This window comes from Pelodiscus sinensis, chromosome 22 (assembly GCF_049634645.1).
Source record: "Pelodiscus sinensis isolate JC-2024 chromosome 22, ASM4963464v1, whole genome shotgun sequence".
In the NCBI taxonomy this organism is placed as follows: domain Eukaryota; kingdom Metazoa; phylum Chordata; order Testudines; family Trionychidae; genus Pelodiscus; species Pelodiscus sinensis.
Genome location: NC_134732.1, coordinates 13,133,529 through 13,146,819, shown reverse-complemented (window position 1 = coordinate 13,146,819; position 13,291 = coordinate 13,133,529). Strand labels below are relative to the sequence as shown.

At 41.5% G+C, this 13,291-nt stretch overlaps 1 protein-coding gene across 2 annotated transcripts in view; it reads left to right on the top strand.

Moving 5' to 3' along the window:
* Positions 1 to 4,204: 4,204 nt before the first annotated feature.
* Positions 4,205 to 13,291, top strand: part of FNBP1 (formin binding protein 1) — a 170,939-nt gene continuing 161,852 nt past the window's right edge. For both annotated transcript variants that reach the window (XM_075905380.1, XM_075905364.1), the window contains exon 1: positions 4,205 to 4,575. Coding sequence is in view for 1 of the 2 variants with exons in the window: in XM_075905364.1 (XP_075761479.1) it covers positions 4,552 to 4,575 (24 nt within the window). In the remaining variant the exon portion in view is untranslated. The remainder of the gene's footprint in view (positions 4,576 to 13,291) is intronic.

The following is a 13,291-nucleotide window of genomic DNA, read 5'->3' as shown; positions in this document are numbered from 1 at the left end:
AGTAAGCATCACTTGGAGCCTTCACCCTAATGCCCTGGGCCAGCCCCGAGTCCCCTACTGTAACCCAAGCCCCAGCCCTATGCCCCCTCCTGCACCTAAACTCCATCCTGGAGTCTGCACCCCTTCCCATGCTTTTGCCTCTGCCCTGAGCTTCCTTCTGCATTCTGAACACCTTTGCCCTAGACTGGAGACCCTTCTTGTATCTTAACCCTTCATGCCCCTCTCCATTCCAGAGCCTGCACACCCACCAGCCGGTGACCTCACCCCTGCATCCAAGCTCCTGCCCCAGCCTGGAGCCCCCTCCTGCACTCTGAACCCCTAATTTCTGGCCTCACCTTGGAGCCTACACTCTCAGCCTAGGCTCTAGCACTCTAACCCTCTGCCCAGTCTGCTGAAAGTGAGCAAGGGTAGGAGGAGTGAGTGATGAAGGGAAGGAGGATGGAGTGAGTAGGGATGGGTCCTTAGAGAAGGGAGAGTAAGGGTGTTCTTTTTTTGTAGTCAGAAAATTAGCAGCCTTAAGCTGAACCCATGGCAATGTTTAAGAGGGAAAAAGGATAATGCAGACAGCCCCTAAATTAAAATATTCTGGTGGGTTTTTAACTTATAAATTAGTCTACTCCGTGGGACAGAGCAAGGTCCTTTCCACACAACAACTTTTATATAAGTTTTTATAGTTACTGGCATGGTTGGCTCTAAATCTGTGGTGTATCTGCATCCTCAGGTTTGTAACTGTAGTCAGCCAGAATAGGAGCATGCCATTGTCCTTGCCTAACTGGTTCCAAGCTCCCCTCCCCCCAATTTCAGTATGGACAGGATTCCCTAATCATGGCTGTGTGACATGGTTGGCTTGCCCTGTTCAAACTATTTGTGCTATAGAACATCCTAGAGTGCCATGCATACTGCATGTCCTAGATACACTCTTTCTCTGATGTACAATGGGATAACTTCCCAAAATGCACAAATACAGATACAATTCCTGGCCAGATCCCTAACATTAATGGTGCTTGCTCAGGTGCAAAGATCTGTCCAAACAGCACTTGCTGCAAGATTGGGGCTGTGATTAGGCAGCATGGTATGTGAAAACACATAAATGTGGCTTTGATATCAGAAAAGCTGCTGAATAGACAGAAACTGAGCTCTGATCAAATGACTGGTGGATCTGATTTTGTTACAAATTCTCTGTTAAAAGATAGCATCAACAAAACCATAAACCCTTTCCTTTCAAACATAATGGTAACTGCTGTAGTATTTTACAAGTCCTATTATACTTTGTGCACACTTTTGCTGTGATCACTTACTGTTGGAATCACATAATCTCTGCTTCTGATCCTTTCATAAATATGGTAATTTCAGTGAGATGCAGAGTATACGTATACAGGCAGTCCCCGAGTTACGTACAAGATAGGGACTGTAGGTTTGTTCTTAAGTTGAATCTGTATGTAAGTCAGAACTGGCGTCCAGATTCAGCCGCTGCTGAAACTGATCAGTTTCAACAGCAGCTGAATCTGGACGCCAGTTCCGACTTACATACAGATTCAATTTAAGAACCCCAGGCGTCCCCAAGTCAACCGCAGACCAGGGGAACGGGGAGCAAAGCCACAGACAGGGAGACGGGAGACAGGGAGACGGGGAGCAAAGCAGAGCAAAGCCGCGGAACACGCGGGCAGCGGACAGCCCAGACGCGTCTGGGCTGTCCGCTGCCCGCGTGCTCCGCCGCTTTGCTTCCTCTCCCTGGTCTGCTGGAGACCAGGGAGACAGGCCCCATTCGTAACTGCGGATCCGACATAAGTCGGATCCGCGTAACCCGGGGCCTGCCTGTACTTATTTTGGAGGAATTGGTTAAAAGTTGTCCACCTGCTACAGTGATAGATACCTTCTTAAATGTGTAGAATAATGATAATCCCAATCTTACAGCTCCTTACTTGGTTAAATAGCTGTTACTCATGTGAGTTGTTCCATGGATTTTTGTATCTGTAAGATTTTTTGGAGTGGGCCCAATGACATTTAAAAACAGTGATGAAAAATTCTTGCAAGTTTCCTGTGGTTAGAAAACGGAATTGTAAAATCAGATTAAGCGACAGTTGAGCGTGGTTAAGCACTTGTTGCTGAGCGAAATTACTCCAAAACAAATCTTACATTACTAGGGGTTGAGTGAATACGCATGGTTTTCTGGAAGATTCACATAGCTCAGGGCTACTCAACTTTGGAAGACCCGGGGGCCACAATGATACTCATAATACATGCCAAGGGCTGCAACTTAAGTGAGGTTGCATATACGTGCAAATAGCTTCTCTCACACTGATGAGCATGAATACAAAGATTAAGGCAAGACCACACATCACACAGGCCCCATTTAATTCAGTTCTGCTGATATTAATAACATGCCATATTTACCGATTTCCACCCATATGACAGCATTTTTAAGGAACAATGACACTCCAGGAATGTAACTACTAAAACGCTTATCAACAGAAGACCATTATATTAACTACTTTTTTGTTTTGGCTCCCACCCACGGGCTGCATATTGAGCCCCGCGTAAGCCCAAACAGCACTGTGGGCTGCAGCCGCATGCTGAGTAGCCCTGACATAGCTGATATAATGCCCTGGACCAATTATTTCGTCAATATTTCCCTTTCAGAGAGACAGTTTGATTAAAGCTCTCATTTATGTGTGCAGTTTACAAGTGATAGATTGTTGACAATATATTTTGTTAGAAATTGCTGGGTTAATGTCTAGCTGAATTTGTAGTAGTAAACCAGATAACATTAAACTAACATGTTCCAAATGAGATGTTTTCCTGCAGTCATTTGGCACCTATCGCATATTCCAAATAATTTGGAGCCTTATTTTAAAAATACCGTAAAAATGGCACTTCTGGAGGGATAACTAGGAAACAGAAACTGATAGAAGGAAAAGAGAGAAGATAAGAGGAAAACTAGACCTTTAGAATTAACTGTGAAAAAGATTTGTGAAGAAGAGGGGTAGAGCTAGAAATTAGGGGTCAGGGAAGGGGAGCCCTCAAGTTTGCCAAAATTTATTCACAGCCTTCCAGAGAGTGGTGACTGGTTTGGAAAACTGTCTCAAGCAAGTGGATGAAACTACATCCACACCTGAAGTTGAGCTCGCTGAGGAGATTCCCTGCCTTCAATCACACAGAATAGTGATAGAAATGTAGCCGTGTTAGTCTGGCGTAGCTGAAACAAAATACAGGACAATGTAGCACTTTAAAGACTAACAAGATGGTTTATTAGATGATGAGCTTTCTGGCCCACGAAAGCTCATCATCTAATAAACCATCTTGTTAGTCTTTAAAGTGCTACATAGTCCTGTATTTTGTTTCAATCACACACAAAGGCTGTGTCCAGACTCAGGGGGTTTTTCGGGAAAAGTAGCCTTTTCCCGAAAAAACTTCCCCTGCGTCCAGACTCAAGCCGCGTTCTTTCGAAATTATTTCGAAAGAACGCGGCTTTTCTTTCGATGGCGGTAAACCTCGTTTCACGAGGAAGAACGCCTTCTTTCGAAAGCACCTCGCTGGGTGCTCTCTTTCGAAAAAGCGGATTGCTCTTTCGAAAGATCCGCCTGCAGTCTAGACGCGATCTTTCGAAAGAGGCTCTTTCGAAAGATGCTTTCGAAAGAGCCTCTTTCGAAAGAAGCCTGCAGTCTAGACATAGCCAAAGAGTGATTGTCTAGGAACATCGAGGGGTGCACACAGCTCTTTAAATCCTGCCCTCGTTACCTTATTATTTAGTGGCATTTTGCCCGTGCATCTGCTGGGCAGAGGCAGAGAGGGTGGGTTTCAAATCCTGCCGTCAGTGGCGCCTGCCCATGCAGAAATCTGTGCCATGCGCGTGGGCTGCAAAGTGGACGTGCTTTTGGAGGGAGTGGGGCATGCAAACCATGCTTTCAGCTGGAGCACTACAAAACTCGGAGCGGGGGAGGGGGGGCGAACCCCGCACAATGCGAGTGCACCAGTGCAGCACGTGGGCCCACCCTCCCACGAGGCAGCGACAGCTGGAACGCAGAAAGCGAAGTCTGCACCAGCCGGTGGCGCGAGCTTCTCCTCCCTCCCCGCAGTTCCTCCTCCAACAGCCGCCTCGCGTGCCCCAGCTTGCGCTTGCGCGGTCGCATGCCCCCTCTCTCCAGCTTCTCCCTCCGCCCTGACGCGCCTCGGCGGGGCGCAGGCGCAGTGCCCTGGAGCTGTCAATTCCTCCACCCCAGTGTGGTGCGGTGCTGCTGTTGCTGGCTGCTCTGGCCATTTTGCTGAGTGGAGGGAGAAATGAGGCAGCCCGAGCTGCTGTGACCACAGCAGAGGAAGGGGGAGGGCGAGAGAGACCCAGATCCAGGAGCTGGCGGGGGGGGGGGGGCAGGAAGGGGGTATTTTGTGCAGCCAACGGAATTTTTGTGTGTGACGGGGGGAGGGCTGGTGGATTTTTTTTGTGGGGAGGGGGGAAAAAGAAGGGACAAGAGCAAGACCCCCCCCACTGGCTGATTCCCCCCACTCTCCAGGGCCAGCCCCCCTCGCCCTCTCCTCTCCGGATCTGTTGGAACCATGAGCTGGGGGACAGAGCTGTGGGTAAGTGTGCAGGGCAGAGACGTGTTGCAGTGGGTGGGTGAGCGTGTGTGTGTGGGGTGGGGGAGTTATGGCTGAGGAGCACGGGGAGGATTATTATTTCCTCGCCCAGAGAGGAGGGTGGGTGTGACCCCTCTGCAGTGGGATAAAACCTGCAGAGAAAACGTTTACAAAGTCCCAGCGTTTTGCAAAGAAAGTATTCAAAAGGCAGCCCTGCTTCCCAGCCCCCCGTTGCAATGTATTGTCATAACGGTTTGCGAGCCCAGGATATACACAGTGGCTCTTGCACGGAGGCGTACGGCCACTGGAGCCGTCTCCGCGCAGCTGCCGCGAAAGGAGATTGAATAATATTTTGATAAACTTGCACCTTTTATGAAGTAGCCCGTGGCTTCTTAGGAAATGTCTGCAGCCTACTTGCACACTTGGGATCCGGACAGCAGTGAAAGAAACACTGAAACCTGAGTGTAGTGTAACGATAGGCATGGTTATTTTAACCCACAGACTATAATTAAAACAAAACCCGCTTAATAGACTTTTATAAAAGTCTCCAGTTTTGAAAGAATGGTGTGAGAAAGATGTACGGAAATAACGAATAGATTTACTTGAATTTATTTTTCTTCTTGTTGTTGAAAGTGATTGTAAAAAAACGAAACAAAAACAAAGAAGTGGAATTTTAAAGCAGAGAGAGGTTGACTTTTAAAACAGACTGGGATTTTTTCCTTTGTAAGGGCTTGGTGCTATGGTTCAGAGTTGAATTTGTATACAAGCGGTCCAATTTCTGGAGAGGGAGTTTGTAAGGGAAGAAAAGCAGATAACATTTTCTTTTGCTGTTACTGTTCAATACTTGGTGGAGGGACAGTGTTTTTGATTGGAAAAGATTATGTGGGAAAAATATACATAAAAAAATAACAAAGAGCATTTTGATTGTATAGTTTACCTGATTGCATTTAAAGCGATCCTGGAAGGTGAGAAGGAAAAACGTATTTTGACTTGGGTTGAAAGATTAAGATAAAATGTAGGACTACTAAATGACCGTGAAAGGTAGAGTTTGATAATGTGATCTTTTAAATTGGTGCCTGCATGCAAATGTAAGGACAAGGGAAGGAATCCTAAGAAGTGAAAAGGAAAATCCATACACATCAAACACAAGAAGGACATAATGCAGCCATGTTTGGCAGCATGATGGTGGAGCATGGAGCAAAATGTAATAGTGGGTTTGGGATTGTGCACACGTGTAATGAGTTAATGATAGGGTATTAAAACTCTTTGGACAGAACTGTGCTTTGGGATGAGAAGGAAATAGGAAATTGAGATTTGGTTAGGGAAGTCTCAAATTAGTGGTAGAGGATTGTGTGGGTTGCAAGATGCTGCAGGTTTTCAGTCTTGCATCCAAATATTAAAAGATGCTAATCAGTGCAAGTAAATATGTAAACATAACTAGTACTATAAAGAGACCAGTTTAGTAGATTAGGTATTTTAGATGTGTTAATTGTAATCCTTCATAGATACATTACAGGCCTGCTTTGCCATACAGGTGACTAAGCATCCAGTTTTGCTGTGATTTATTTATGTTCTAGTTAAACCTGATTTATGTCTAGACAGTAAATTATGAAGCAAATGCTTATTTTGAGGTTATTGTTTGTGAGCAAGGTAAATGTGGTATGTAATATTAAAATAATCACAGGTGATGCTATATTGATTCATTATTATTTCAATAGCCCTACTTCATGGGAATATTTACAGGAAAAGTTTGCCTATTTTTTCTCAGTGCTGATGATGATTTAAGGGGAGGAAAAAGATTAAAATAATGGACATACACTGAATGACCTAGGATAACCTTTTTAAATGAAAAAATAAAACTCTGAAATGTCATATGTCAAATAACCTTAGTTTTACTTTTTGAAAAAATTAAATCTGTGAATTGTTTATCATGATGTTTTCTCAAGAGCAAGTGATCTGAGTAATTTTAGTTTATTTTCTAATAAAAAACCCCACAATGTTACCTTTTGCATGTGTGCTATGCACATATGTCATACCTACTCTAAGATGCTGTAGTGAAAATTGCTTTAGATAGGTATACTGATAAATATGAATGGATTGTTACATTTTCCAGATAGCTATTTTCTTAAAATGAATCATATGAGAGAAATCTTTGCCTAATTGACTTTAATGGGCCTAAGATTTCTCCCTTCGTATCTTATATGTATTTTGAGACTCATGGCAGGTTACTGGCAATAGGATTGAGTATCTAAATTGCACAGAGATAATTTCAGAATGTAATGGACAGTAATTCAGAAGAATAGGAATTTATCAGAATTGGTTTACTTAAAATTTATTTAACAGAGCTTTAAAAAGTTATCAGTTTCAGTTGCTTCTAGATGTGTTGGCAAAAACACTTGGTTTCTATAGTGCATGCCACTGACGTTAGCTGATAACAGTGGTATTATTTTTGAAAAAAATAATTGTATGTGAATGTTAAAGCATAATGTCTATTTTAAAGAAGTCAGGTGATACAAAAAATAGTAAATATGAAAAGTTTCTACAGCATTTTGTGTGTACTGGTGTCATGAATTGATGAATCAGAAGTGATGTGGGGGTGAATGTTTTCCTACAAAAGTTTAGCAACTTAAATCCATTGAAAAATTAGTATTGCCGTAGTTACATCTAAGTCTATCATGTATACTGACTTATCAGTATGGGCATATGTTCACTCTTGAAAGTTAACAAAGGAGAGGTGAAATATAGCCTGCCTTTTAGCTGCCACAGAATATTAGTCTATATGTTTATGTACAGTTTCTTCTTGTTCCTGCAAAGAATGCTGATGGCAAAGTACCATGCTTCAGAAGAAATTTTTAAATGTCATTGGTGACTTGAAGTAGTTATATTCTCAAGATACATTTTTAGTCGTGTGCATTATATGTATTATATATAGTGCACTTGCAATTGTGAGATTCTTATTGAGATTTTACTCAATCAAAACTCCCATTGACTTCAGTGTGAGTTTTTCCTGAGGATATGGTCTTGCTGAATTTAAATGTATGCTTAACTAGAAGAACTCATTACAACTACTAATGTGGCAATTCTGTTTAATATCAGGTTGGATGTTCAGGGTAATGAGATTGTTTGTGGCCCCCACTCTAGCAAGGAACACACAGAGGAAGACCCAGAATATCTCAGTAGAAGCCTGCTTGCACAGCGTTTCCGGTATGGAAGTATGCTACACAGCATAGCAGTAACTGCACGTTCTGCACTGTTCTTTGCAGGAGGTGTCTAACCCTAAACTTCATCTGCTTGCTACTGTCTGTGGAGTACTGAAATGCCCATCTTACAACTAGAGAGGGGATGGTATAGGTCAAAATAAAATCTGAGATACTCCATAACTCATAAGGCCATAGAGATTAATAGTTACTTCCCTGAACCCCAGTTCTCCCCCTCCATGCACTTCCCTGACCCAGGACCATGAGTAATTGTAGTTACTTCTGAGCTTCAGGAACTTGAGGAGTGGTTAGCTCTCTAACTAGTCAGATTTCTGTGATATTTATAGTTCCTAATGTTAATAAGTATATGTTAGTCAATGTCCTATTTGAAATTCTCAGCATTGACTAAGTTGATGCGAGGCTTGGGAAAGATAATATAACCACAAACAAGTAATTCAGTACAGTCCTATTTCACAAAACTTTAGCTAACCAAACTTTTGGTATGTTCCTGGGTCTGTAAAAGATCTCATGGACTCATCATCAATATTTTATTACATTTAAGTGTTGTAAGTGGTATTTTAACTTGGGGAATACTAGAGCACTTTAGTAAGTCCTCTATTTTTTTTTTTTATTTCGGGCTTGGGCCCTTGTTTTGCCAAGTAAAATCAGATTGCTTGCTAATTAAACTAATCTCTGTATTCTAGTCTCTCTTGAATGGAAGGCACAATGGCCACAAAGTCAGTATATTGAAGGCAATGAAAAAAGAACAGCTGTTTTTGATGATAGAATATGTAGTTTGGTTGAATATTTGTAGTTTTGAGGTAGCCACATATAACTTGTGGTTAAGAAATGGTCTGTCCGATTGCTGTGGAGAACCCCGCTCTGGGTATATACCGTCAAGTATGTTACAAGTGCAGTGATTAGATGTGGAAAGATTCATTCATTGTAGTAATGAATCTTGACTATATGAGGAGTGGAGTTGTGGATTTGTGGTAACTTTATGCTGAATGTGAAAAATAGGTTAGCCAGTTGGTCGAAGTTTTTTTTTTTTTTTTTCCCCAAAGCTATTCATGTAACATTTTCCTTTCCCTTTGGTTCATCCTAGTGGACTGGATGTTTGCTAGCAGCTACCCTTTCAACTGAACATTACAGTAGAGAGGGCTTGATCCTGCAACTCTCAATCATGCAAATAGGGCCATTTACTGTTATGAGATTATTCACAAGTTAAGTTTGTAAGATTGTACATAATATTTGTAATCCCTAGGAACCCTTCACTATGACAGTTACTATATAAATGTAAGAGCATATTATTATTATATCGTTAACATGACTTTAAGGTACAAATAACGCCAAGACACAGGAAAGTGTTCAGAGAGCAGTTGTATTGACACTAATAATTAAATAATGAGTTTTTAGTTCTTAATATTTTATGGTTTACCATATAGTATGTTATAGTCATACATACATGTCCCATTCATTTAGACAAATGAAATACTGGTGTAACACTGAGGACTTGAAGATTACTTCCTAGCTGCAACTAATGCATCATTTCCTCTTTCATTATTGATGGCTCTGTTTTATCGACATCACTCACATTTTAAAATAAGTATTTAATATTGGTAGATATATAAAAACATCCAAACAGCATAGATTTACTTTAATATCTTTTTCATAAGTTATTTTTAGTGGGACTTACTGTGGGGTATTACAAATGGGATACCTTACACTCTGAAACTGGCTTAAAATGATGCGATCTTGATGGTATTATGCAGTGTTATTATCTGCATAGTGAGTTCAGGTGTGATATAAATGAAAGCTCTGTTCTTGTCAGCTTGCTTCCTATTAGAGAATCTGCAGAGTTGGATCTAAGGTTGATGTATTGATTCTCTTCCAAGCTCAGCACCGTGTTTTTCTATGCACTATGTTTGAAATTGATCTTGTAAAGTATGATCTTGGGTCCTGTGTTTTCTGCAATCTAAATGATTAATTCTTTGAATAATTAAGTAGTGCACCCCAGTAGTTTGCTACACTAATCCATTACTCTCGAGTTAAGAGAGAAGGAAACAGTATTCTGATGCCTCAAGAACTAAACTAGAAGAGTATATCAACCTTATGTGCTGAATCTTCATTTATTTCCTTATTGGACATAAGGAAATGTAAGAGGACTTTCTTTACATATAAAAAACAGGACTATGTAGCACTTTAAAGACTAACAAGATGGTTTATTAGGTGATGAGCTTTCGTGGGCCAGACCCACTTCCTCAGATCAAATAGTGGAAGAAAATTGTCACAACCATATATACCAAAGGATACAATTTAAAAAAAATGAACACATGAAAAGGACAAATCAAATTTCAAGACAGAAGTGGGATGGGGGTGGGGGAAGGTAAATGTCTGTGAGCTAATGATATCAGAGGTGATAATTGGGGAAGCTATCTTTGTAATGGGTAAGATAATTGATGTGTACACCTAAGCTTAAACAAAGACATCAATTATCTTACCCATTACAAAGATAGCTTCCCCAATTATCACCTCTGATATCATTAGCTCACAGACATTTACCTTCCCCCACCGCCCACCCCCCTTCTGTTCTGAAATTTGATTTGTCCTTTTCATATGTGTTCATTTTTTAAAATTGTATCCTTTGGTATATATGGTAGTGGAAGAAAATTGTCACAATTTGATCTGAGGAAGTGGGTCTGGCCCACAAAAGCTCATCACCTAATAAACCATCTTGTTAGTCTTTAAAGTGCTACATAGTCTGGTGTAGCTAAAACAAAAAACAAGACTAACATGGCTACATTTCTATTGCTATTTTTTACATATAGTGATTTTGCAAACTCTAGTGAGCATGATGCTTACTACCAGGAGAATTGCTCACCAAATAGTGGTAAACACTATGCTAAATAGTATTAGCACAAACTAGCTCTAAACTGTTATGAGCCATCTTCTGTGGATCTCAGGTAGTCAAGGGAACAAAACTGCTTATTTGTATTGAATAATCATACCCTCCATGAGCAGCCTTATTAAAAACACTTCTCCATCAAATGGTTCCAAAAGCTAATCCATAGTTTATGTACAAAATCAAACACTCTATCAATTACTTCACAATCTACTATATATTTGAGAGAGTTTGTCTGTGAGTCTGTATCCATCTGTCTGTCTGTTCAAGAACTCCTCCTAAACTCCTCCTCCTAGTAAGTGCTGGGACCACCACATTTGGTATGCAGCTTCCTCTTATCGTAATTAAAGCAAGGTCAGGGTTTGGATGTGCAAGGAAGCCTGGAATAGTATGGCTTCTAATAAACCATAAAGAAAAGAGACAGAATCACCAGGCAAAGGAAAGGGGCTGGCTGGGGGTGCACCCCTCGCACTGTCAGCTGAAGCTCTTCCCACCCAATTCATATAGGAACACTGCTGGCTGTTCCCCTTTGTCAGGGAGCGACAGGGCAGATGAATCTGGACCTGTCCCAAGTGGGGGACATACACGCCTCCCTTGGCTGTGCCCACTGGAGCTGCAGCAAACATGGAAAGGCACTTCTCATCTGGTCCCAAGCTGCTGTGGTGAGAGAGGGCTGGGGTCATCATCTCTCCCTGGGGCAGCCTACACAATGAATCCTGCAGCCCTAGCCCCACCGCAGAGTAATGATTTTAATGGAGCATGTACATTTTCGTTTTATTTTCCAAAAAACAAAAATTGAGGACTTGAGCAACACCGGGTAAGTCTTCTAGTGATAAATATATTATTTTATTAAAATAGCGTTCCCCTTGAGCATAACAATTGTTGCCTATCTGATGCATTTTTCTTCCCAGAAACTTGTCTTTGTTTTGAGCAAATATTTTTGTACAGTGAACTAGTTAAACCAGCAGAAGCAAACAAGGCTATGCTCTCTTGACATGTGCAGTGATTCCTCTTCCTCTTCAGGTGGCAGTCTCAGCACTGAGATGCCAAAATGTGATAGGTACTATTTATTTTCTTTGAAGCAGCACATAGCTCAGTGCATGCCAAGCAGTCATGGTAGTGGTGACTGGGGGCCCTCTGGATTTGTTGCATGTTTACGTTACTGCTGTGCTGTTTGGGAAGACTCATTTTCTTTGTGTCTGACTTCTGTTGACTCAATTTATTCAGTAAGATTTATTCTAGTGTATAAAAGGCATCACAAGATTTTTTTTCCTTTATGTAAACTTTGTGCAAAATCTGGGCTTGGGTTCTAGATTCCTTTTGCTATGGAACAACATAAGTAAAACTCTGATGGAACATTCCAAACTGACTGCTGCAAAATAAATTACATTCCTAGGGCAGCAGTGCTATTGCAAACTCATCCTTCTCAAGGCCTTAGAAGAAAGATGAAGGGAAGCCAAATGTGGACCTCAAAATTCATATGCCATACCTATGTACTTTACTGGGATCAATGGGTGTAGCCGATGGCACAATTTCTCTTCAAACAATACCTTTAACTGTTTATATTGGTTTTTGCTTTATAGAGGGAAAGAACAGTTTATAAAAACTGTGACCAAAGGTTCTCTATCTGGAATTAATGAATGGCTTGGATTAGGGATGCTAAATTTTGATTAATTAACTAATTGGTTAGTCTATAAGGACTATTGTGGCATTCCACCTTTGAAATGTACAAGTGCCCCAGCAGGGGCTCTTATGCATTTCAAAGATTGAAATGCTGTGTGGAGCTCGGGACCAGGGGGGAGTCCCTTGTTGACCGCGGGTTCTGTGCGGGCGCTTCCACTTTGAAATATACAAGAACCCCAGCAGGAGCTCATATGCATTTCAAAGATTGAAATGCCACATGGAGCCTGGGACTGTTCTTCGCTGGCTCTGGTCTCCATGCAGCATTTCAATTTTTGAAATGCACAGGAGCCCCTGCTGGGGCTCTTGTACATTTCAAAGTTGGAACGCCATCGCTGCGCCCCTGCCCCCTCCCATGAAGCTGAAGCTGGGGGGAACCAGCCTTTAAGATGGCTCCCCCCCGACATCCCCTTCCCCTTTCCCCACTTGCTGCCTCTTTCTGCAAGTGGGGGTGAAGTGACTAGTCAACTAGTGTGTCGACTATCCAATAAGCTTTTGCTTGCTGGATAATCGACTAGTTGATAAGTCGTTTACAACCCTAGCGTGGACCATCAATTCATCCAGACAGTCAGTAATCCCCAAGGAATACTCTGATTATGAATTGTTCTTGCTGCAATAACAAATATTTCTTATATTAACTACAGTTGTGTTCTGGGGGCATGTTTATTCAGACATCGGATAGCTATTATTATGAATGGTTTTTAAATAACTAATTTGGATTTGTGTTTAATATTTGAGTGGATATAATTCACTGAGTAAACACAATAACTTCTGCTTTAACACATTTCTGTTGTGTTAATAAAACACGGAAACCCACTAAATTGGCATGCAGCAGCAAGCAAATGAATGAGCATGCATTTTCTTTTTTAACAAAAGGTGTAAATAAGCAAGGAGAAAAATTTCATGCCCACATCAGAGCAGTTCATCTGTCGTAGGCAAG